Here is a 22,548-nt window from a genome sequence, read left to right on the forward strand (position 1 = left end):
GGTGTTCCCTCCCTCTGCCACACCTCTGCTGCCACAACCTCTGCTCCGTGACAGAGTCTCCTGAAATGTCTTTTGCCGCTCTTTTCATCTCATTAGTGAGGACAAGAAGTGTTCTTCCCAGCATGTCAAGAATAACTTTTAGTAACTTTAATGATATGAAGGGGCCTAGTTCTGTGAAGAAAATCTCCCCTCTGCCTGTTACTTGACACAAATGCCATTTATGCCTGTTCTGAAAATGACAAGCACAAAACTGTAACACTGAGTCACAGCTATGTAATCACATGACAGAGCCCTACCCGAGCAAGACAACTAGCCCCAAATTAGTGTGTCTATCAGTTAAAAACAACAACCCTATTTTAAAAAATTAAGTATTTTTAATTGAACAGAAGCAGATGCATCGAAGCCCTGAAGGAAGAGAAAGGAAAGGAGTGGGAGGGAAGGCATTTATTCTATAGCTGTGAGCTGCTGGTGTGCTCACTGGCTCCTTGGCAGGCAAGGACAGTGTCCAAGCGGTCAGTGGTCACTCCTTGGGACTGCCAGCTGGTTGGGGCCAGGCACTAATATGAGTGTGAGGCAGTGAGGAAGGCAGGCTAAGAGGGGTGCACAAGCAGGTCAACTTTCTGAGAGCTCGTGATTTTGGCTTCCTACCAAAAAGTTACACGAGCAGATGCAGTGAAGCAACGTCATGAAAGAGGTGGGCAGAGATACCACCACACTTCAGACAGCTGGTAAGTTTTTATTAAGTAGCAATAAATTCACAGTGCTATATATCTTAGGGCTCTGGAAGAAGACCCTCAACACTTTTTACGAATCAGTTAATATAAAAATACACTAATATATGTGCGTAACTTGGGGCCATCTGGTTTTGGAGTTCTAACCCCCTGTGAGGTACACATCAGTCCTGCTTGGATGGCTCTGGTGCTGTCTCCCCTGGGCTTCTCTGCGCTCATTTCAAAGATGTAGATCAATTTGGGGAATACTGTTGCATCTTAACACTATGAGATCCTATGCACCGGTACACTGACTTTATTTTTGATGCTACTGTAAATGGAATTGTTTACTCAATTTTATTTTTGGACAGTTTATTGCTAGTGTATAGAAATACAATTCATTTTGGTATATTGATCTCAAATCTTGAAACCTTACTTAACTTCTTTATTGGTTCTAATACAATTTTTAGAAGATTAGGATTTTCTATATAAAGGTCATGTCACACATGGTCTTGCCTGACTGCTGTGGTGAGAACCTTAAATATTCGTAGCAGCATTATTTAATAGGCAAAAACCAGAACAATGCTAATGTCTATCAACTAATAAATGGCAAATGTGGCATGTCCATACAATGGAATAGTACTCAGCAATGAAAAGGAATGAAGCACTGACACATGCTACAATGTGTCAGTTATGCTGAGTGAAAGAAACTAGTCATTTGAAAAATCCAATTGGCAAATTTATTGAGGCAGTAAGATTAGGAGTTGCCCAGGGCGGAATGGGGATGGGGAAGAATGGATGGAGGCTGGTGTATAAAAGGAGGCTTTGTAGAGTGATGAAAAGATTCTAAATTTAGATTGTGGTGAAGGTTGTCCAGTGGTTATGCCAAATATTGAGAGAGCGATAGATACATCCTGAAGATCTGTCATTTGATTCAAACATTGTGCAACAACTGCTGCACTTTGTAAAATTCTAACTGGCTACTAAATCATATTTTAAGCCATTTAAAACTGATATAATCAGCATTGCTCATCAAATGAACAATGAAATATTTGTATCTATTATTTTGGCATTGAATAAATAAGTTCACATCTTGTTGGGTTAAAGATACTGAAATATTTATGCAGACATGCCTTAAGTGAGTGGCATATTAAGATTTCTCACATTTTAAGGTGAATCCTGAAAATGCTTTTTAAAATTTCAAGGAAGTTTTGCTGACTGCAGGACTCTGAGCAGTATGGTCCGTGCTGGGGTTGTACTTCTGTGCCTTCAGGTATAGCAGTCAATGTGGGGAGACAACACCAGTTACTAAAAAATCAGTAATGAAACTTATTTTCCAGATCTTATCTTCCTGACAGTTCCTACAATTTTTATTGTCTTAATATAGCAGAAGTTAGTATGTCCCGAATCTGAATCTTGGCAAAAGGATGGGACTAACTCAGCTAGGCAGAGGCTGAGAGCCACCAGGTCAGAGCATCCAGTGACCTCTGGTCAGGATACTGGCTCCATGGACAGGAAGTGTCTTTTAACAAACGGTTTGTTTGTGATTCCTGTAAAAAAAAGGCTGTAGCTCTTTAATAAAGCAGTTCTTTTAGACTACAATGAGCAAAACAGGCAAAGAGGAAATTAACTTCTAAGGAATAAGTCCTGCAGGCGTCGTTCTCGGGGTGGTGACAGATGTGACACAACCAGCAGAGGAACACTGTCAGAGAAGCAGATGCAGAGCTTTCTGATCAAATATTCCCTGGTGGTGATTTGGCCTCAGACTAAAACAAGAACCCGCTGCAGCAGTGGAGAGAGAGGTGGTTGCCATAGGAAACAAGAGACAACCCGCCCACAGCTCACAGGACTGGCAGCTTCCAGCCTGCACATCACTTCCTGTGAAGGTTCTAGTTCAGCAATGGGGTTGATGACTATATTAAAACACAAAGCTTAGACCTTATAAGGAAAGGATAAACAAAACTTCTAATTTACCAAACTGAAGAGTATGTATCGATTCTTTAAAACTATCCGACACCATTTAATGTGGAGTCACCTATAGTGCTTGCTGTCCATGGGCTTTCTCAAGATAACGTTCCCAGCACTGTAGGATTTGTTCAACTGCAGAGTGTCCAAACACCTCAAGATATGAACTCACACCCAAACCCACACTGTAGTGACTGTGCCAGCCGGACTGCTTATGAATGCCCCAACTGAAGACCCTGTCACCATCTCCAGACAGAACACTGCTCACCCCGCATGAGAGTGTGGCTCGCAGGCACCCTGGACACTGTGGTAGCAGCATGGCTCAGCACAGATGGCTCTGTACTGGGAAACATGTGTGTCATTCAAGTCCAAGCAACATGGCATTTTGGGTAATGGATTTAAGTTAATTTGTGAGTCCTAAGAAACCTGTTGTTTTAGTGAATGTTTTCAGTAATGGCTTTGTTCTACACAAAGATAAAAACTCCCTAACAAACAAATTAGTGTGTGGCTTTAACAGGCTCAATCCACACTACATTTTAAAACCTACGACTCCTCTGCAGCTTTGTTCTAAACCAGTGGCACCACCAAAGGCACCAGAGAGGAAGGTCCAGCAGATTGACAAGGTGCAGCTCCAGCTGCAGCACTGTTCATCACGTAGCGGCTGTATCTCTGGTCAGTGTCAATATGTTCCACATCCTGGCAGCTCACAGATGCCAACTCCTGCCGAATGAATTACTTTATGTCTCACGCACTGGTGGCCACAGATGTGTCACTATAGCAACATCATTAATTTCAGATCTTACCGGAAACGTGCACTCCAATCAAACCTAATTATACCACTCTGCTTTCTTGTCCACAAGGAAACTGTAATTTGATTATTGGGGTGCTGCATCTCCTTGCCTCTTCCACTCTGCTCCAGCCAAGGACAGTGGCACTTAGGGAGACCTCTTGTCAAAAAGCTTCTTGATGAAGCACAAACCCAATTTGCAGTCCTGTGAAGCCCCACCTCACAGTTATGTAGCAACGTGGGGCTCCTCAGACAGAGGCTCTTCATTCCAGCCAGAGCTCAGGCTCCTTGGAAGATGTCTGCAAACTGCTTCCCACCCTCCCTGACACCAAGAGTTCCACCTGACAACTACCCACTGTCAGGCCTGCTGCTGCAGGGTGATGGAGGCCATTACGGTGACCCTAAGACCTGAATATTTTACACGACCAAAGTGAGGAATAGAAATAGAGCATATTACTTAAGTTCCTGGAAAGCACATGCACATGAGTAAACACCAGAAATGCGCCCGTTTCAAGGGCACAGAGGACTTTCTAGAATCTAGCTGTGACTTGCCAATGCACAGAAATCTATGTGTGCCTGACTGTTCAGTGCCCTCCTGCTGTGCCAACCCCACCACAGAGCCTTGCCCACAATAAAGGCTTGTTTAGAGGGTTAGGGGATCTGCCCTAGCACACGTCATTAAAGGACCAGGTCTGTCCACGGTCCCCATCCCACTGTGTGGACACCATGTTTTTACAGTGTCCAAGTGCAGATGGAGCTGAATCCTATTCACCTGCTTGCAGCGGCAGGATAATTAGAAAATTAGTGCTCTATTTGCACACCTACGATTTGGTCAGTGTGGCCCTGATGAATGGCCACAGCCAACACTCCCTCCCCCACGTGCCTGGGACCCTGACCTGAGGCCACACACCCTCGGGAAGGAGGAGACCCAGTCCTATATGTTTTTATTTCAATTTATTTTTAACTAGAGGTCCGGTGCACGAAATTTGTGCACAGGTAGGGTCCCTGGGCCTGGCCAGTGACCAGGGCCGATCTGTTGGGTGACTGGCAAGGTGATGGGGGGGATCCTGCTGGCAAACACCTTGGCCGGCCTGGTGCCGCCCACTCAGCAGCCCTGCCCCCCCGCTGGTCATCTCCCTCTGCAGGGCAACCGGCAGGGCGATTGAGGGGCCCCGGCTGGCACCTATCTTAGCTGGCCTAGGGCCTGTGGGCTGGGGGCAGCTCCTGCGTCAAGCATCTGCCTCCTGGTGGTCAGTACATGTCATAGCGACTGGTCATTCCACCAGTCGTTCCGCCTTCGGTTGATTTGTATATTAGGCTTTTATTATATAGGACTAGAGGCCTGGTGTATAAAATTCGTGCATGGAGGGGGGGTTCTTCAGCCCGGCCTGCACCCTCTCCAATCTGGGACCCCTCGGGGGATGTCCGACTGCCGGTTTAGGGCCGATCCTTGTGGGATCGGCCCTAAACCGGCAGTCGGACATCCCTCTCGCAATCCAGGACAACTGGCTCCTAACCACTCAACTGCCTGCCTGCCTGCCTGCCGGATGGCCCCTAACCCCTCTGCCTGCTGGCCTGACCGCCCCTACCTTGCCCCCCTGCCAGCCTGATTGCCCTAACTGCCTCTGCCTGCCGGCCTGATCTTGCCCATAACTGCTCTCCCCTGTCGGCCTGATCGCCCCTAACTGCCTCTGCCTGCCTGCCTGATCGCCCCTAACTACCCTCCCCTGCCTGCCTGATCTCACCCCCCCCAACTGCCCTCCCCTGCCAGCCTGATCGCCCCTAACTGCCTCTGCCTCAGTCCCTACCACCATGGCTTTGTCCAGAAGGAAGTCGGACTTCTGGAAGATGGCCGGTCGACCCGGTCTAATTAGCATTATTACCCTTTTATTAGTATAGATAGATTATATAGGATAGGATTGCTTAAATGGGGGAGGGAAGCCTTTTTCAGCAGGAGAAGATGATCTTGGCAGACAAAAACACATAATCCCTATATCTGGACTGATAGTCAGTCATATGCACTATACTGCCAAACCGGTCATTAAAAAATTGAATCACTTACACCAAATAGCTGTTGCCCTTAAAACCCCTCCTCAGCCCCCACCTTAGGTTCTGCCTTCGCAGTTTACCCAGAGTAGGTTCTGACTGGTCAGTTTCTATGCCAGTCAGCATCAAAAGCTCTGCCTCTTAGGCAGCCATTGGCTCCTCGCAATACACCCAGATTTGGTTCTGATTGGTCGGTTTCTATGCCAGTCAGCATCTCTGGGTCTATCTCCGGGCCTGATCATAGAGGTGGGGCTGATTAGCAGCCACACCAGGCTGCTGGCGAGTGGGCTGAACTACTGACCTCTGGGAGAGAGAGAGAGGCTTGGCTGCTGGCGAGGCTTGGCTGCTGGCGAGGCCCGGAGAGAGAAGCAGGGTCTGATCACCCTGCTTCTCTCTCCGGGCCTCGCCAGCAGCTACTGCTGATCAGCCCTGCCCCTCTCTCTCTCCGAGAGGTCAGCAGTTCAGCCCGCTCGCCTGCTGTGCATGCAGACTGGTGTTCGGTCGAGCCTTTGGTTGTTTTGGATGTTACTAACCTGGCTCTTCATATATATAGACTGCTTTGTATGTTTACTTGCCATTCTAATTGACATGTTTACATTAAGTGTCCCAATTGTTGTGGATACACAGAAATGTAGTTTAACTTTGACATTGGGTTTATATGTGTAACTAAGCTTTCTTATAACTCTAAACAGTTCCCTGATGGTTCTTTTAGATTTCTTTGTAAAAGCCACTGCATTTTTCTTTGGGAACAGCTCACTTATTCATGTTGGCACTTTGATTTCTGTAGGTGATTCTTGGTTTCTGGTTATATTTGTCAATGAAGTCCAGGCTGATTGGTTGGTAAGCAGGGTGGTTTCTTCTGTGAATGCCTTGCCCTGTGCACCTGTTGGCTCTACATTCAGTATTCCCCTTCTTATGCTTCAGAGTAATTCCAAGTTCAGATGTGCTTTTCTCTGGTTGCTCTCTCAATTTCCAGCAACAACTCCATTTCTGGATCCTCTGACTCCATTTTGCTTGCTTTCTATGTTGTTACAGGCTCATTCTTTAAACTTCTTCCTGTCAGCTCAACACAGCTAGTAAGGGAAACTCTGAAGGCTCTTCCTTCGCTGACCTGCTTGAACCCGAGCCCCTCATGCTGTTATTTCTGAGTTACTCTTGATTCCTGAGCATCGCCTGCCTGGCCAGTACTCAACATCCATCAAAGACAGGCCCAAAGGAAACCCAAACAGTCCAACACGGGATCTGACAGCACTGCAGTGATCAAATGTATGACTTGGTTGTGAGGCTGCTGTCTCTGCAATGAGGATTTCACATTTGGGATATGTTTGTCTTCTTTTCCATTTCTCTATGATGGCTGGATATTCTATACATGTGCCCTCTGCCATCCTCACATCCCAGCATGTGTGCTCAATGTGGACTTAGGCTATCGGGTCCCGGCGTGCATGCTCTGCGGGAAGGGTGCTATTCTCCAGTCTATTCTACCCATAAAGGGCTACTGTGCTGCTTTTATCTGGAACCTGCCACTCACTCTACTTATCGCTTGTTTCCACCAGTGATTTGCTTGGTTGATCGTTACATCTGCAAACATTTGTTTTTTCTTTTTGTTGTTTACTTTATTTCTACTTCTTGTCTTGCTGCAATGGCTAGAATAATAATTATTAAACAGCAGTGTTGTTAGCAGATTTCTCTTTCTTCTTCCTGATTATAGTGAGAACTTTTCTCATATTTTATTTAAAATGCTGAATTTTATTCGAGACATTTTCTTTACCATTTATACAAATATTATTTTATTTTTAGTTCACTAATAATTATTTGGAAATCATAAACCAATAAATCAAGGAGGGACTGAACCTTTAGATCTGGTTTTTACTATACTGCTGCATTCAATTTGTTTTTTCTCTAGTATGTTATGGATTGACGAATTCTTTGATGAATAAAAGAAACAAAACAAAATAAAGACAAATAGAATTTTGGGCATGAAACCTCAAGGTGAGATAAATTGTTTGTGGTAAGGCTCTTTAGGAGAAGGTCATTGTTAAAACACCAAATTTACCCATCTTGTTATTTTCTTCTACTAGCTCATGTGTCATCCTATCTAATAAAAGAGTAATAAGCAAATTGACTGTGCCTCCACTACACACAAGCCATGCCCACCAGCCAATCAGGAGGGAATATGCAAATAAACCCAACCAAGATGGCTGCAGCCACAGAGAGCAGGAGGGAGACTTGGGTTTCCCTGGCAATGGAGGAAGCCAAGCTTTCTGCCTGCCCTTGCTGGCCCACGCCTCCACTCAATGCTACAAAGTTTCAATTATATAAGATAAATAAAGCTCAACAGAAATGGCGGCAGCCACGGAGCTGGAGACAGCAGGAGGCTAGGGTTGCCCGCGACGATAAAGCCAAGCTTCTGCAGCCCTGGCCTGCTTTGGCCTCCCCTTAAGGCTACAAAGTTTCAATTATAGAAGATACATAAATACCAACAGAAATGGCTGCCACCACGGAGCAAGCAGAAGGCTTGGCTCCACTCCAGGCTACAAAGTTTCAATTGTAGAAGATAAATAAATCCCAGATCCCAGGGCCTCTGCTTGGGTCACCAGGGGGCATGGCCGGCCTGCAAACCACCACAGGCCCCTCACCCAGGCCGCCCCACACCCCAAGGGAACCCCCACCCTGATCCAGGACACCCTTCAGGGCAAACCAGCTGGCCCCCACCCATGCACCAGGCCTCTATCCTATCTAATAAAAGATTAATATGCAGATTGACCATCACTCCAACACACAAGATGGCTGCCCCCATGTGGTCAAAGATCCTGCCGCCATGTGGACACAAGATGGCCACCACAAGATGGCCAGCAGGGGAGGGCAGTTGGGAGGAACCAAGCTTGCAAGGGAAGGCAGTTGTGGGTGACCAAGCCTGCTGGGGAGGGCAGCTGGGGACAATCAAGCCTGCTGAGGAGGGCAGTTAGGGGTGACCAGGCCGGCAGAAGAGGGAAGTTGGGGGTGACTGGGTCTGCAGGGAAGGGCAGTTGGGGGGGACCCAGACCTGCAGGGGAGGGCAGTTAGGGGTGACCAGGCCTGCAGGGGAGGGCAGTTAGGGGCAAACAGACTGGCAGGGGAGCAGTTAGGCATCAATCAGGCTGGCAGGGGATTGGTTAGGGGGTGATCAGACTGGCAGGCAGAAGCGGTTAGGGGCAATCAGGAAGGCAAGCAGGAGAGCAGTTGGGAGCCAGCAGTCCTGTATTGTGAGAGGGATGTCTGACTGCCCGTTTAGGCCCGATCCCAGTGCGATCAGGCCTAAACGGGCAGTCGGACATCCCTCGAGGGGTCCCAGATTGGAGAGGGTGCAGGCTGGGCTGAGGGACACCCCCGCCCCCGTGCACAAATTTTGTGCACCGGGCCTCTAGTTCTATAATAAATAAGCAATTTTTGCTTTTAAAAAGCCACTAGAGAGGTGTAATAAAAGCAGTTAAAAATAAGACCAAAAAATCTGTAAGGCTGTAAAAAATTAAAAATATGGAAATGTCATTTCAATCTCTGAGGATTTAATATTTTGCTAATTCTGATGATACTGTGTATATTAGAAGATGAATATTAGTTGTGTGTCAGTTTTCAAGAGCAGAGTCTGAGAAACTCTAAACATGACTCAATACATACAGACACCATAAACCCATGTGGACATATGCACACCAGGTCTTCCTGAGGCGCACACACACACACACACAAGTGGTACCTGTCTTATCCGTCAGCAGGTACACGAGGCGGCCCAGCTCCTCTGGGATGGTGCTGGTCCGAACAACTGTGCCAGGAATGTTCTCATCCCTCATCATCATCCACCCATATGCTGCTTTGCCCATGTCCAAGTTCACACGCAAACTGCCAAATAAAATCATCACATGGTTAGTGTGACCCAGACCTGTGAATACTAACATGCTCATGATTTCCATATAAATTTATTTATTTATACACATTATTTTTAACTTTACATGAAATAAGTAACATTGAATTTTAGACTTTGCAATAGGTGAACTTACTGTCTCTTAAGTCAGTAAACCTTTCTACACCCCAGGACATGCCTGCAGGTGACAGTGAAGTAGTTACTCATGTTGTCCTCCAGCGTGGTCTGTGACATTGGATGGGAAAGAAAAAGATGGGCTGTTTTAAGTGCCTTGGGCAGGCAGGGTGCCAGGCTGTGTCCCACTGGGAATATTTGAAATGGGTCTTGTTTTATAACAGAACCTACACTCCTTGGTGGCATTATCCCAATCCTAAGCAAGGTTTCTGATGGAGTCACAGATGTTGAGGTCCTTCTAGAATTGCATCAATGACTTTTCAGTGTCTTCCTCAGTTGCAGCAAAAACCTGGGCAAAAGTCATCTTCAGGGAGTAGGCCTTAAAAGCTGTTACAACTGCCTGATCCATTTGATCAAAGAGGTAGTGTTTGGAGAAACAGCACTCTGATATTGGAAAGAACATCACCAATAAAAAGAGGATGCCATGAGCATTATTAACAACTAGGGGCCCAGTGCACGAACTCGTGCACCTTGAAAGAAACTGTGGGCCGTGAGGCTGCGGTGGGCACAGGGGTGGGTCTTGGCCCATCCTCCGCGCCCCTGCCTGGCCCCTCCTGCCACGGCCCCTGGTCCCCTATCTGCCGGCAGCCCTGCTACTGCTGCTGCTGCTCCCATGCACTGATGGCGCCGGCTCCGCTCACACCCGCTGACGGCGTAGAGCAATTGGGACCAGCGCCGGCAGCGGGTGTGAGCAACAGCTCCAGCACTGGCAGTGGGTGTGAGCGGGGCCGGCGCCAATAGCAACTGTGAGCGCTGGGCGGGACCACGGCGTGCAGGAGCAAAGAATTTTCAGTAACCACCAGAGGCTCGCCCCAATGACAGTGACTGGCACCCCTCCTTGGTCTGCGGCCTTGCTCACCTGCTCCACCATCCTGTGGCAGCCAATGCCCACCATGTTCCGTGCATGCCCCCTGGTGGTCAGCGCACGTCATAGCAACTGGTTGTTCGGTTGTTCCGCCGTTTGGTCTATTTGCATATTAGCCTTTTATTATATAGGATAAGCAAAATCTTGAAAGCTATGTTCTTTTTCAAACAGTACTTCTCTATTTCACTGGCACAGCAACTCAGGAAGGCATCTTGGAGGAGGAGCTAGATCTCCCGTGACTTCTCACTGCTCCTGCAGGACACTGGCAGTGCGTGCTTATTGATGTGCTTTGAGGCCCTGTGGTTCTCACTATGCCCCATCATAGTTGTAACCTGCAACACTGCCACCAAGCAAGATGGTTATCTCATCCTTAAAAGCCTTGAAACCAGCACTGACTTGGTCTCCTTAGGGATGAAAGTCCTTTCAGGCATTTATTTCCAGAGTAGTGAAGTTTCAGCCATATTGAATATTTGCTCTGGCAAGTAATTTTCCTCCACAATCACCTTATCTAGAGTTCCCAAAAATTCTTCAGCTGACTTCACATGAGCACTTACAGGCTCACAACTCACTTTCACATTACAGAATAAATAACAATTCTTGAATAGTTTAAAACACAACTAGCAGTAAATTCAACACAGTAGTCAGGTCCAGCCTTCTCTTTCAATATCGTTTTTGCTTTGGTCGTGGTTGTCATGGTGCTGAGTGGGATGTGTGTTTGTGTCTGGTCTTCAATACAGGTCATCAGGCCCAAGCTGGTTTGGTTCAGTGGACAAAGTATCAGACTGTGGAATGTCAATTCTGGTCAAGTGCACATACCTTGGTTGCAGGCTCCCGGCCCTGGCAACCAACTGGTGTGTTTCTTTCACATCGGTGTTACTCTCTGTCTCTCCCTCTCCCTTCCACTCTCTCTAAAAAAATCAATGGAAAAAATATCTTTGGGTGAGGAAAAAAAAACAAAAAACAAAACAGGCATCAGAAGTTTTTCCATGTCTGATGGAGGTCCTTTCTGAACTTTTTGTTTTAGAAGGAGAGGAGAGAGAAACATCAATGAGAGAGAAACATTGATTGGCTGCCTCCTGCACGCCCCTTAGTGGAGATTGAACCCGCAACCCAGGCATGTGCCCTGACGGGGAACTGAACCAGTCTTTTTGGTGCAGCCTTACAATGAAGGTATGTTCTGTGACAATAACCAATTAAGCTAAAATAAAGACAGAAAATTCAAATACACTTGTACTAGAAAACACGATAATTTCAAGAGAAACATCAAAAGTGCTTTATTCAAAGTAATGTCCATCGCTAGCTACACATTTCCCCCATCTTTCAGGTAATTTGTGGACACCCTCCCAATATAAATTTTCTTGTTTTGAGGCAAACCATTCAGAGATCTAATTTTCCACTTTGTATGTTTTGAAGTGCTGCTCAGAAAGTGCGTGTGCCATCGATTGGAACAAGCGGTAATCTGAAGGAGCAAGGTCTGGTGAATATAGCGGGTGGGTTAATACTTCCCAGGCAAGATCTTTTAACGTGTCTTTAACTAGTTTTGAAGGGTGTGATGGTACGTCATCGTGAAGCAAAATTACTCTGCCATGTCTTCTGTCACATTCTGGTCATTTCACCATCAAAGCATGGTTCAAGTTGATTATTTGTTGTTGGTAGTGATCAGTATTAATGGTTTCACCTGGTTTTAGAAGCTCATAATACACCACACCTTCCTGATCCCACCAAACGCAGAGCATTGTCTTCTTTCCTAAGCGATTTGGCCTTGCAGTTGATGTTGATGGTTGACTTGGATCAACCCATGATTTTGGGATCCTCAAAATAAATCACTTTTCATCACCAGTCACAATTTGATGCAAAAAAGACTTTCTTTCGTGCCGTTGAAGCAACATTTTACTGATGACTTTTTGGTTTTCCATTTGACTTTCGTTCAGTTGATGTGGCACTCATTTTCCTTCCTTTAAAATCTTTCCCATTGCCTGTAAATGATTGGAAATTGTTTGTGGAGCAATGTTTAATCTTTCTGCAAGTTGTTTTCTTAGTTTGACACGCATCTTCATCCCATAATGCTTGTAATTGTTGGTCTTCAAACTTTTTTGGTTGGCCTGGACATTCTTTGTCTTTCACATTGACATCATCACTTTTAAAGCGTTTAAACCAGCGTTCACAAGTATCTTGAGATGGAGCATGTTCACCATAAGCTTCCCGAATATATGATAACTTTTTCCTCAAAATAAATGAATTAAAATTTCCCGTATGCTCTTTTTTTGGCACAAAATTTGACATTTTTAAACATAAAAATATCTATGATGTTAACACCTTCAGCAAATTTGACATATGAAGTTTTGAAGCTTACTGTCAATACAACAAAATGGCATACATATCAAATCGCATATGTATCAACATATGTGTAACTCCATCTATTGAAAAAAAAATCCGCATTATTAACTGGTACACCTAGTAAATGAAGAAATAACTTTGTAATAACCATGGATCAAAGAAGAAATCACCATGAAAATTAAAAAACATTCTGTCAAAATATGAAAACTTGTGGGATGCAGCCAAAGCAGTACTCCTATAGAAAGAAATTCATAGCTTCTACTGCATATATTCAAAAAAGAAAAAGTACTGAAAACTAGTGAATTAAGCATCTATCATAAGAAGTAAGGATAATAAAAACCAAAGAAGGTAGGAGGAAAGAAATAAAATATGGTAATACTAATAAAATTAAAAAAATCAGATAGCATAGAGGTTTTTCTAAAACTACTAAAGCTGACAAACCTATTGGAAGACTGAAAGAAAAAAAGGAAAGGTAACTAAGTATCAGGAAAGAAAAAGATCCTCTCTCTAAGAGAGATTATAGGGAAACACTATGAGCAAGCTTTTGTGAATAAATTAGAATACTTAGGTACAGTTGACATGTTTCTTGAAAGCCGTAACTTTGTAAAACTGACTCGAAAAGAAATAAAAAACTTGAAATCAAGTTTTGTAACTCTTTAAAGTCAACTATTTAAAAAATATATTTAAACTATTAAAGAAATCAACTCTGTCAAACATCTTTCCACACACATCAAAAAGCTCAGGCTCACATGGCCTCCCAATGTGTAAATGTTCAAAGAATAAATACTTACAATTTGAAATAAAATATGTTAGAGAAGAGAAAGTAAGAGAAGACTCATCAGTGTATTTTATGAGACTGGCAAAATCTTGACACTAAACACAAAGGAATGTCATGAGAAGGAAAGTTATAAGTCAACCTCACTCGTGTAAACAATGCAAGAATTTCACAAAAAGCACAAGTAGACAGAATCTAATTATACAAGTATTGTATTGTACCATGATCAGGTTGCATTTTCTCCCCCAAATACAAGTAGGTATGTCATTAGAAAGTCAATAAGTTTATCATATTAATAAAAAATAAAAATTTAAAGATGAAAATAGTCTTAAAATTATATTCATGATTTAAAAACAAATTTAAGCAAAATAAGAAAATACTTCCTTAACATATGAAAGGGTTTCTATGAAAACGTATAGCATGTTTAGTGATAAAATGTAAAAAGTTCTGCCTTTCTCATTGGAAACAAAGGAAGAATGTCCATAATAATTATTTCTACTTAATGTTATAATGGAAATCTCTGCTACAGTGACAGGGAAAAGAAATAAATGGTGCAAGGGATCAAAAGAAACAAAGCTGTCATTATTTACTGATGATGTGATTACCTATACAGAAAATCCAATAGACTCAGATTAATAATTAATCGATAGTTTACAAAAATTGATGGATTTAATCATTTTATAAAAATCAATTTTATTCGTCTATAACCAGCAACCAATACATACAAAATAGTTTAAAAATAGTATTTATAATAGCATTTTAAAAATATCAAATATCTAAGAATAGTTTTAACAAAACTTTTTATATTAATATGCCAATTCATGATTTGGCAGATTTAATATTAATGCAAATGGCCAGGGAGAGCAAAGAAAATCTTAACGAACACAAGGAGGAAGGGCTGTCCTATCAATTAGTAACTTACTATCACAGTGTGTAAATAAGGCAGTCTGTTATTTGATTAGGAATCTACAAGCAGGCCAAAGGAAGAGGGTAGGGACCCACACAGACCTGTGCATAAATGAATACCTGGTACATGACAGAGGGAACAAGAGTCTTTTCTGTAAGGGGTGCTAAGACAATTGGTATGGAAAAAATAATGTGAAAATCTACTTCACACCATTAAAAAAACACCTTGCAGGGATCAGAGACAAGACCGATTAGCATTTAGGAGTTAATGCAGGAGGAGGCTCACACCTAGACTAGAGGATTCCTTAAACAATACAGAGTGACTACTACCCACAGAAACATTCATATATGTAACTATGAAATGGATGACTTCTTTTTGTAATTTCACCACTGGGCGAATAAAACTTCAAGTCACAGATCAAGAAAGAGTATCAGAGAAACACAACTGAAGGAGAACTAACATGCAGAGCATATAAGTAACTACATAGTGCCACAGCCCTGTGCATGACCCGTGAGGCACTGGCCTCAGTCGCTCCTCCTTTTTCCTGCAGTCAGCACACATTTGCAGACAGGTAGCTCTAGCAGTTCATTTTGAGCCTGCAGATTTGGGAGTCTGACAGGCTTCTCTCATCTTGTCTTGTCCCCGTTCTTTTCAGTCTACGCTGGCAGTGTTTCTGCCCTTAGGACAATCTCAAAACCTTTCTGAGTCTCCTGTGTGTGCCCAGGGTCCAACTGTCAGACAAGAGAGGCTCCTCCATAGATTTCTCCTGGATAATACCATCCAGTCCTGGCCTCTGCTGAGACGAGTCACATGCCTAATCTCTTCAGCAAAGGCTGTCAAGCACATCCTCAGCCTCCTCTCCCGGGCACACTTTTCAAACAACGAAACTTCTAATATCAGTGTCTTTAGCAATCTGTACAGGCCACATATTTCCCGGACCATCAATACCTAAATATCCCTAGGTCTACGTAAGGTTGAAAACACTCTTTTCTGCAAGCATTCAACCTGGAAAATGAGGTCTAACTAAAGATGTCGAGTAGGTTAATACACATTTTAAAATGCCACAGAAAGGGTACCTGTAAGCTGATAATAAGCTCCTAAGAATTTTCTTGCAATAAAACTTCAGGGAGGGCAGCCACTGAGGAGCAGCAGCCATGGCTCTGTGCTACCCCACGGCCATGGGCCTCAACAAGGGCCACAAGGTGACCAAGAACGTGTGCAAGCCGAGGCACAGCCACCACCGCGGGCGCCTCACCAAGCACACCAAGTTCATGCGGGACATGATCCGAGAGGTGTGTGGCTTTGCCCCCTATGAGTGGCGAGCCATGGAGCTGCTCAAGGTCTCTAAGGACAAGAGGGCCCTGAAATTCATCAAGAAAAGGGTGGGGATACACATCCTTGCCAAGAGGAAGAGAGAGGAGCTGAGCAATGTCCTTGCAGCCAGGAGGAAGGTAGCAGCCAAGAAGGACTGAGCCCTGTCTGTGTAATAAAACCTGTTCAGAAAACAACAACAACAACAAAAACCTCAGGGAAGTTAAATTCTGGAGCAAGTTTTGTACGTGTGTCATCTGACATTTTTGATAATCCACTCAGTGTGTGGATGAGCACAGCTCTGAGCAGAGCACGTGGTAGGTAGTCCTTTAGGCGGTGGGTTGGTTGGCAAAATGAGCATGTGGGCATCTTACTGGCGCACCCGACTGTGTTAAAGAGAGGAGAACCCTGCCTCCTGAGGCGCTGATACTATCAGACAGAGATGCCCAATGGACAGTCCCCACTGCGCCCATTGCCCTGGGGCCGCATGTGAGAGGGAAGCGCTCTGCCCCAAGAGACAGTGCTCTCAACTAGGACGTTAATGCATGCCAGGCATGCAGGCAAAGGGGTGATAACCAACGAGATGAGGAACTGCACGTTCCTGACCCAATGGAACTAAATGTCCTGTAAAGAAATGGGATGGCTAGTCTGCTGTTGCTTGTGAGTGATACACAATCCAGGGAATGTATATGCATTTTAATTCTGAAAGTAAGAGTCAAATCTTGTAACGTTTCTATTGAAAGACATAGTAAATTATATCAGGTGACTCAAACATATTTTATTCTCCAAAGAAGAATGTCTAAAAAACAGCCTCACTTTCTTAAACTGGAAAAACCTTTTAGGAGTGTTAGGTCAGTAGAGGAAAACAAAAACAAAAACCACTTTCCAGAACCGTGTACTTTGCAAAACAAACAAAAAAAATTAAAAATTGATCCTTTATTAAATTGAAAGCATATTTAGCAAACACTAAAAGGTATTATCAGTCATAGTTTATGGAAATTTTGCAAAGGAAAATAACCTTGGTTGAATCAAATGTAACCTTCACTCCCTAAAGGAGTGTGCTACACTGTCCACACTTCCTGGCTTTAATCCTTTCTGCCGAGTCTGTCCAGCTGCGCCTTCAGACTGAAGGACAGAAGTTTCAGGTTAAAGTACCTGAAAGATGTTTCGGAGCCAAACGGAGGTGCAACTATAATTCTGTCTAGTAAGTCTCTCCAAGCTTGACTGAACATGTTAAATATTAAACTGTGCACTGAAACACTAGAACAAGACAGACTTACAGAAGCCTGGTACCGTCCCCACTTCATAAGCAGACTTCCAAAGAGGATGCAGAGACTAAAAGGAAGGGTGTGTGTGTGAGTGCTGGTGCGTCTATGTGTGTAACCTGCACCCTCATAACTATAAGACTCTGTGCATATACACATCTGTAAGCCTTTACAGAATTTATCAACAGTTAGTGAGACAGTACTTATTTCCTTCTCCTAGTATTAGGTATTGTCTAATTTTTTACTATAAATATATATACTCAAAATATAAAAAACAATAAAAATTAGTTTTAGTTTTAAAATGCTTATGTATTTTCAAAACTCGAATCATTTTTTTCCTGTTAATTTGATAAAGGAGAAAGTGCCAAGTCTCTTTATTATTTTACTGAAGAAAAAAATTGGAGACAGCCCATAGAAATAAAACATTTCTTCCATTGGCTTCCACCAGTGAAGGGAGAGGCCCAGACAAGAGCAGGACAGAGTTCTCCCTGGGCCTTCTGCTTCAGACAGCAGAAGTGACAGACATCACATAACATTGCAAAACAGATACAAGCAGCAGCAATGAAGAGAAACAAGATTAATGAAAGAATAAAAAACACCTGGGAATTCCCAAGAAAAGCAGTTTGCTCCAGAGATGAGTGCAGGAGATGCTGGCAGTTGGAGGAGAGTGTGTGTGTGTGTTGGAGGGGGGGGGGAGGTTAACAGCTCTGTGTACAGAGCCCCAGGGACAAACTACAGCTCTACTGCTATGATATAAGTCAATGAAAGAGACATTCCTGTAGACAAACTTTTAGAGATACCAGTCTGTAAAGATATGCCTTTCTCTCCAAATCCTTGTATGTTGTGCCTAATACTGGTACCCATTTTAGTTCACTCTTTGATACAAAAGACAGCTATTCTGGGTTCATACTTTATGCATGATTTATTAGGGCTTAATTGCTCATTCATATGAAAATTTCAAACATATATATTTAGGATATCTATTAAAAATATTCTTTGTGGAAATATTTTTAAATGGACTTACCTACATTTGTTATAAATATTAGTCTTTAAATTAAAGACATCTAATATTAACTATTTATATCCCAATCTCAAGTTAGATGGGTTATCATCTTGAAAAATTGTTCATATTAGAAGACTGCCTTACTCAGTATTTTATCTAACTTGACAGGTATATTAAATGGTCTCTGAAATATAGATAACTTTAAAATGTCAATGATTGCACTGGACCGAAGAGCACTGGAAATAAAAAGTCTACCAACAATAAGCAAATACTATTTTGTTGGATTCAGATTTATGTTTTATGTTTATATCACCCAATTGTTGAAGATTATATTATCAATACATTTATATCAGATAAAATATCAGATTTCTAGACTATTCTAACAAAACTGACTTTGCCCCCTCCCCGTATGACTTCCTACAGAATTCTTCAGGATTCACCAGAGTTCCTGAGCTTTGTGTGAGCAATTTCTTTCACAATGAGAGACAGATGTTAATAAACTCATATTCAATGAAACTAGACATTTGTTTTACCTTAATTCTTCAACCTACCTGATGGGAATGATGTAGGAAAAGAGGAGGAGGAACCGAAAAAGATTGCGGTACCATGGGCCTACAAAGCCTTGCAAGGTTACCATAACAACCGAGAGAGCAACCAACGCCAAAAACAGCGCTTTGGTCAGCTGATTGAGCTCAAGGTCCAACAAACCAACCTGAAAGAAAAACATGGAATTAAGGCATAAACATAATGCTCCTAACATTACACATCTTAATACATGACACTTCTGATATCCATAAATTTTCCTTTGCATTGGCCTATAGTACTGGGCGTTTGAGAAAGGCTTGAGAACCAGGCAGAGGGAGAAGGGATTCCTCAGGACGCCTAGTGGAGGCTGATTCCAATGCTGGCTCTGCCACCTGGCTGGCTAACCTTGGGCAAGCTGTAAAATGGGGTTATCACAGTGTCTTCCTATCAGGACTCGGGTTTTCACGAGACTATGAACAGCTCCTGGTTAGAGGGTAAGCCTACATACATGTTATTATACCCTCATTGTCGTTATTATTAAAAACTTGGATGTGAATCTCTGCTTACTAATTGTGTGATCTTGGGAAATGTGCTTACATTCTTGAAGCCCCATTTTCCTTTTCTCTAAACTGGTGCTACCTATGTACTACCTGGAGAAGCCCAGCATGGGGGCTTCTGGCACGGCCCTGTGCTCTATCATGCCGTGTATGACTCGAACAGAAACTGAATTCGTACCAGGCTATCATCTCTATCTGCCACCTGAGTTTCTCTTGAATCTGGTACAAATTTTGAAAGAGAATAATTAAAAAAGAAAACATGATTGCCAAAACTTTCATAAAATAAATTAAATACTGTAATTCTCAATGGGCTAATTGTTAACTTGTTTTATTTTGTAGCACTTTTTGAAATCCACAACTTTGGCCAATAATAAGCTAGCCTTTCCTACATTTTATGTATTTAGTTTATATCTGTTTTGAATTAATATTTGCCACAAACTCTCATGAAACATTAAACCTGTAGTTAGAGAGAAAACACAAAACTTTGTCAGAAAATCCATTAAGTGTAGCTGTGAAGAAAATTCATTACAAAAATAAATGGAAATGTCTACTATATTTTTTTGCTAAACTCTAATTAAGGTCATGAAAAATGAGTAAACTGTAAGATTTTACCCACAAGAAACAGCCAATCTAGTAGGATGAACACCTGTAATAAATACTATAAAAGAGAATTACAAAATAGAAAGCTTTCTTCTCTAACCAAGCTTATAGATTCACTTCTTATAGCTCACAGCCAGCACTGCTGTTGGTTAGCACTCCATGGCCTTTTAAGAAGGGGTAGGAACAATGAAAATGACAACTGGGACCCGGATATGAATGACGTTTGTCCACAGTATAGGTTCTACTTCCACTGCAGGGTCTGCAAGGAGGGCTGGGAGCAGCTGGAACCTCTGCAAGGTGTGTTTGGAATATGCAGGCCCCGCCCCTGCAAGGCCCCATCCTGCTGCAGGCCCCTCCCGCTCCAGAAGCAGGAAAAAAGCCCAAGGCCTGTGAAATGTGGTCTCATCTGGTCATTTAATATAGAGACTCCTAATTCAGGAGGTGTAAGAAAACCTAGCTGCCAGTTCTATATGGAGTATCTACGGCATCTGCGTGTGACAGGAGACGAGGCCATTCTCCCGTCAGTTTCCAAGTGTCCAGTGTCCTGCAGAAAAGCACACTGCTCCTTGGGTCACCTGCTCAGCACCTCTAGGCGCAGCTACAGAGCCACCAGGCCTGCCTTCTCCCTGGGACCAGTGGCTGCAGGGACCTGCAGGCTCTGGGCTGGGGCTTCCCGCAGGGCTGCCATGGCTGTGCTTCCCTTGAGAACCAGGCAGCTGAGGACCTGCCTGATTTATCAGCTCCATTTAAAAAGCAGCACAACGAGGACAAATATCTTGCAATTTCCGCTGCTTCAACTACTACATAGTTTATGCTTGAATTATTGAGAAAAATAGGGTTTTGGATTAAAATGAAGAAAAATTAAGCCAGGGAAGTAGAGCATGTTTCAAAGCCCAGCTCCTTTAGCTGTGACAAAGGCGGCCTAAGTCTCAGGCTCGCTGAGGGTCAGATGAAGTCATTATTCATTCAGTCAGGGAAAAAAGACTCAATTACCTCAACCTAAAGATGCTATCAATGAATGCAAAGTACATATTTTACTCTATTCATCCAAATCCCATTAAAAAGTGAAAGGAATGATTTAATCTGGCCTTCCAGAGTTGGTCTTTTTTGTAATAAAATAAAGAATCTCTGTCTTGCAAAATGTATACGCACTACCTCACACTTTCAAGAAGACTGGAAAAGCAGGGACAAAACAGTCAGGAATGGGCCAAAGTTTCCTCTGAAAGCGCACACACAGGATGAGAGTCTGAAAGCAGGCCACTGCAAGCCGACATGCAGAAACTCCAGCGTGAACACCTTTCTCATTGACGGGGCGTCAGTGTGTCCTCTTCCACCAGCCACCTTGAAGGGAAGCAGTAAGTTCCGCGGAGCAAAACCCCGCTTCCCACTGGCAGGCTGTTCTGAACTGTGGTGATTCTTCCTGGCAAATAACTGCAACCAAGCTATAGCATATTGCGTGAGCTTGGCTTTTCTTGCCAATTCTAACAATGGTGAGAAGAAAAGATACGTTTCAACTCATTTTTTTAAAAGTCCACTTTCAATTAATAGTTAATTTTTTATACTCCTCTAAACACCCTTAAAAGTTTCTTCAACTCTAAAATGCAACCTGGACTCTTAGAAACTATTCAATATAAACTAGTTAACTTATAAAGTTATAGATTCTGTAAAAAAGGTGATGATGTGGGTTTTCATGTGACTGTAAAAAATTTCCTGGGACATGGAACAGACCAGATACCTTTTGCTATGACTGCAAAGACTTTTCACCCATGAAATACATTAATATCTCTTGAAGTAATTATGACTGTGTAAGAAAAGGTAAAGTAAGTACACTGGGAAGTAATTTTCAATATTTATTGTAACTTCCTATATTAGTAAAGCAAATTTTCTTCTACTTGTCATAATATTTGTTTTATTTGAAACAACTGTGATAACAAAATTAAATATGCTACTGGAAATTTTAATCTCTAAGGGAAAATTTGTGCGTAATGTCTAAGACACCACAATGGTTCTGCGAAGGGGCTGTTCTAGGATAATGAACACAATAATTGCCTGTATAATCTAAAATGCCGCTAATGGCAGCGATCACAAATCCACTTAGCTCCTCTTTAATTTATGTACCAAGTTTTAAACAGCTAATGGTGCTCAGGAAAATAATGGTTTATACCAACAATAAAGGGTAAATACGGTATTCTCCTGCTTAATCAAGTAAAGATCAGCCCATTTTTTAATGCACGTGTAGACGAATGAGAAACCACCTTATCTCTATGACACAGCACTACTCCAATCCATCTTGGCGTTGAACCTCGTCCTGCTACCAAGTCCCTAAGAAATCAACATGCATACCAAACCAGAACCAAGTCTCATGTGATAAAAACTTCCCCAAACTCCTATCTAGAACAAAGGCATACATACCACTAGCTGCTGATCATATGGTATTAATATCACACACATTAACATGTGAATATCACATACTTTTACCATTCTCTTAAAACTCACACTTATTTGTTAAATGGAAATATTTTAGAATAGCAAAATAATAAGATGCAAAATGTCAAAAAGCCAAGTGCAACTCTTGTAGAAAGGTAAATATTACTTTGTCTTATGTTTTTCCTGTAAATGCAATATAATTTGAAAAATAGAAAAGCCTCCAATCTCACAGTTAACTCACTCAAGACGACCGCACACAGACAGAAGGACAGCTTTATAATGAAAGACGACTGGGGAAAATAACACCGTTGCTAAGGCTGCTATCTTTTAGCAGGTGAGCGATTCTCAGCCAGCCCACTGGCTCCTGTTGTGCAGAATTTGGACTGTGACTTCCAGAGT

The 22,548-nt window shown here is 42.9% G+C and overlaps 2 protein-coding genes across 3 annotated transcripts in view; one reads left to right on the forward strand and one right to left on the reverse strand.

The window, feature by feature from the left end:
• Nucleotides 1-22,548, reverse strand: part of ATP9B (ATPase phospholipid transporting 9B (putative)) — a 141,231-nt gene that overhangs the window by 31,678 nt on the left and 87,005 nt on the right. For both annotated transcript variants that reach the window (XR_013961383.1, XM_080683641.1), the window contains exons 12-13: nucleotides 18,592-18,752; nucleotides 9,239-9,381 (exon numbers count right to left, since the gene is read on the reverse strand). Coding sequence is in view for 1 of the 2 variants with exons in the window: in XM_080683641.1 (XP_080539767.1) it covers nucleotides 9,239-9,381; nucleotides 18,592-18,752 (304 nt within the window). In the remaining variant the exon portion in view is untranslated. The remainder of the gene's footprint in view (nucleotides 1-9,238; nucleotides 9,382-18,591; nucleotides 18,753-22,548) is intronic.
• LOC308257433 (large ribosomal subunit protein eL36-like) lies at nucleotides 15,616-15,933 on the forward strand (the record flags this gene model as incomplete). Its single annotated transcript, XM_080687020.1, has 1 exon — nucleotides 15,616-15,933. One exon carries the CDS (start codon nucleotides 15,616-15,618, stop codon nucleotides 15,931-15,933), a length of 318 nt encoding a protein of 105 aa, XP_080543146.1.

This window comes from Plecotus auritus (assembly GCF_963455305.1).
Source record: "Plecotus auritus genome assembly, chromosome: 8".
NCBI lineage: Eukaryota > Metazoa > Chordata > Mammalia > Chiroptera > Vespertilionidae > Plecotus > Plecotus auritus.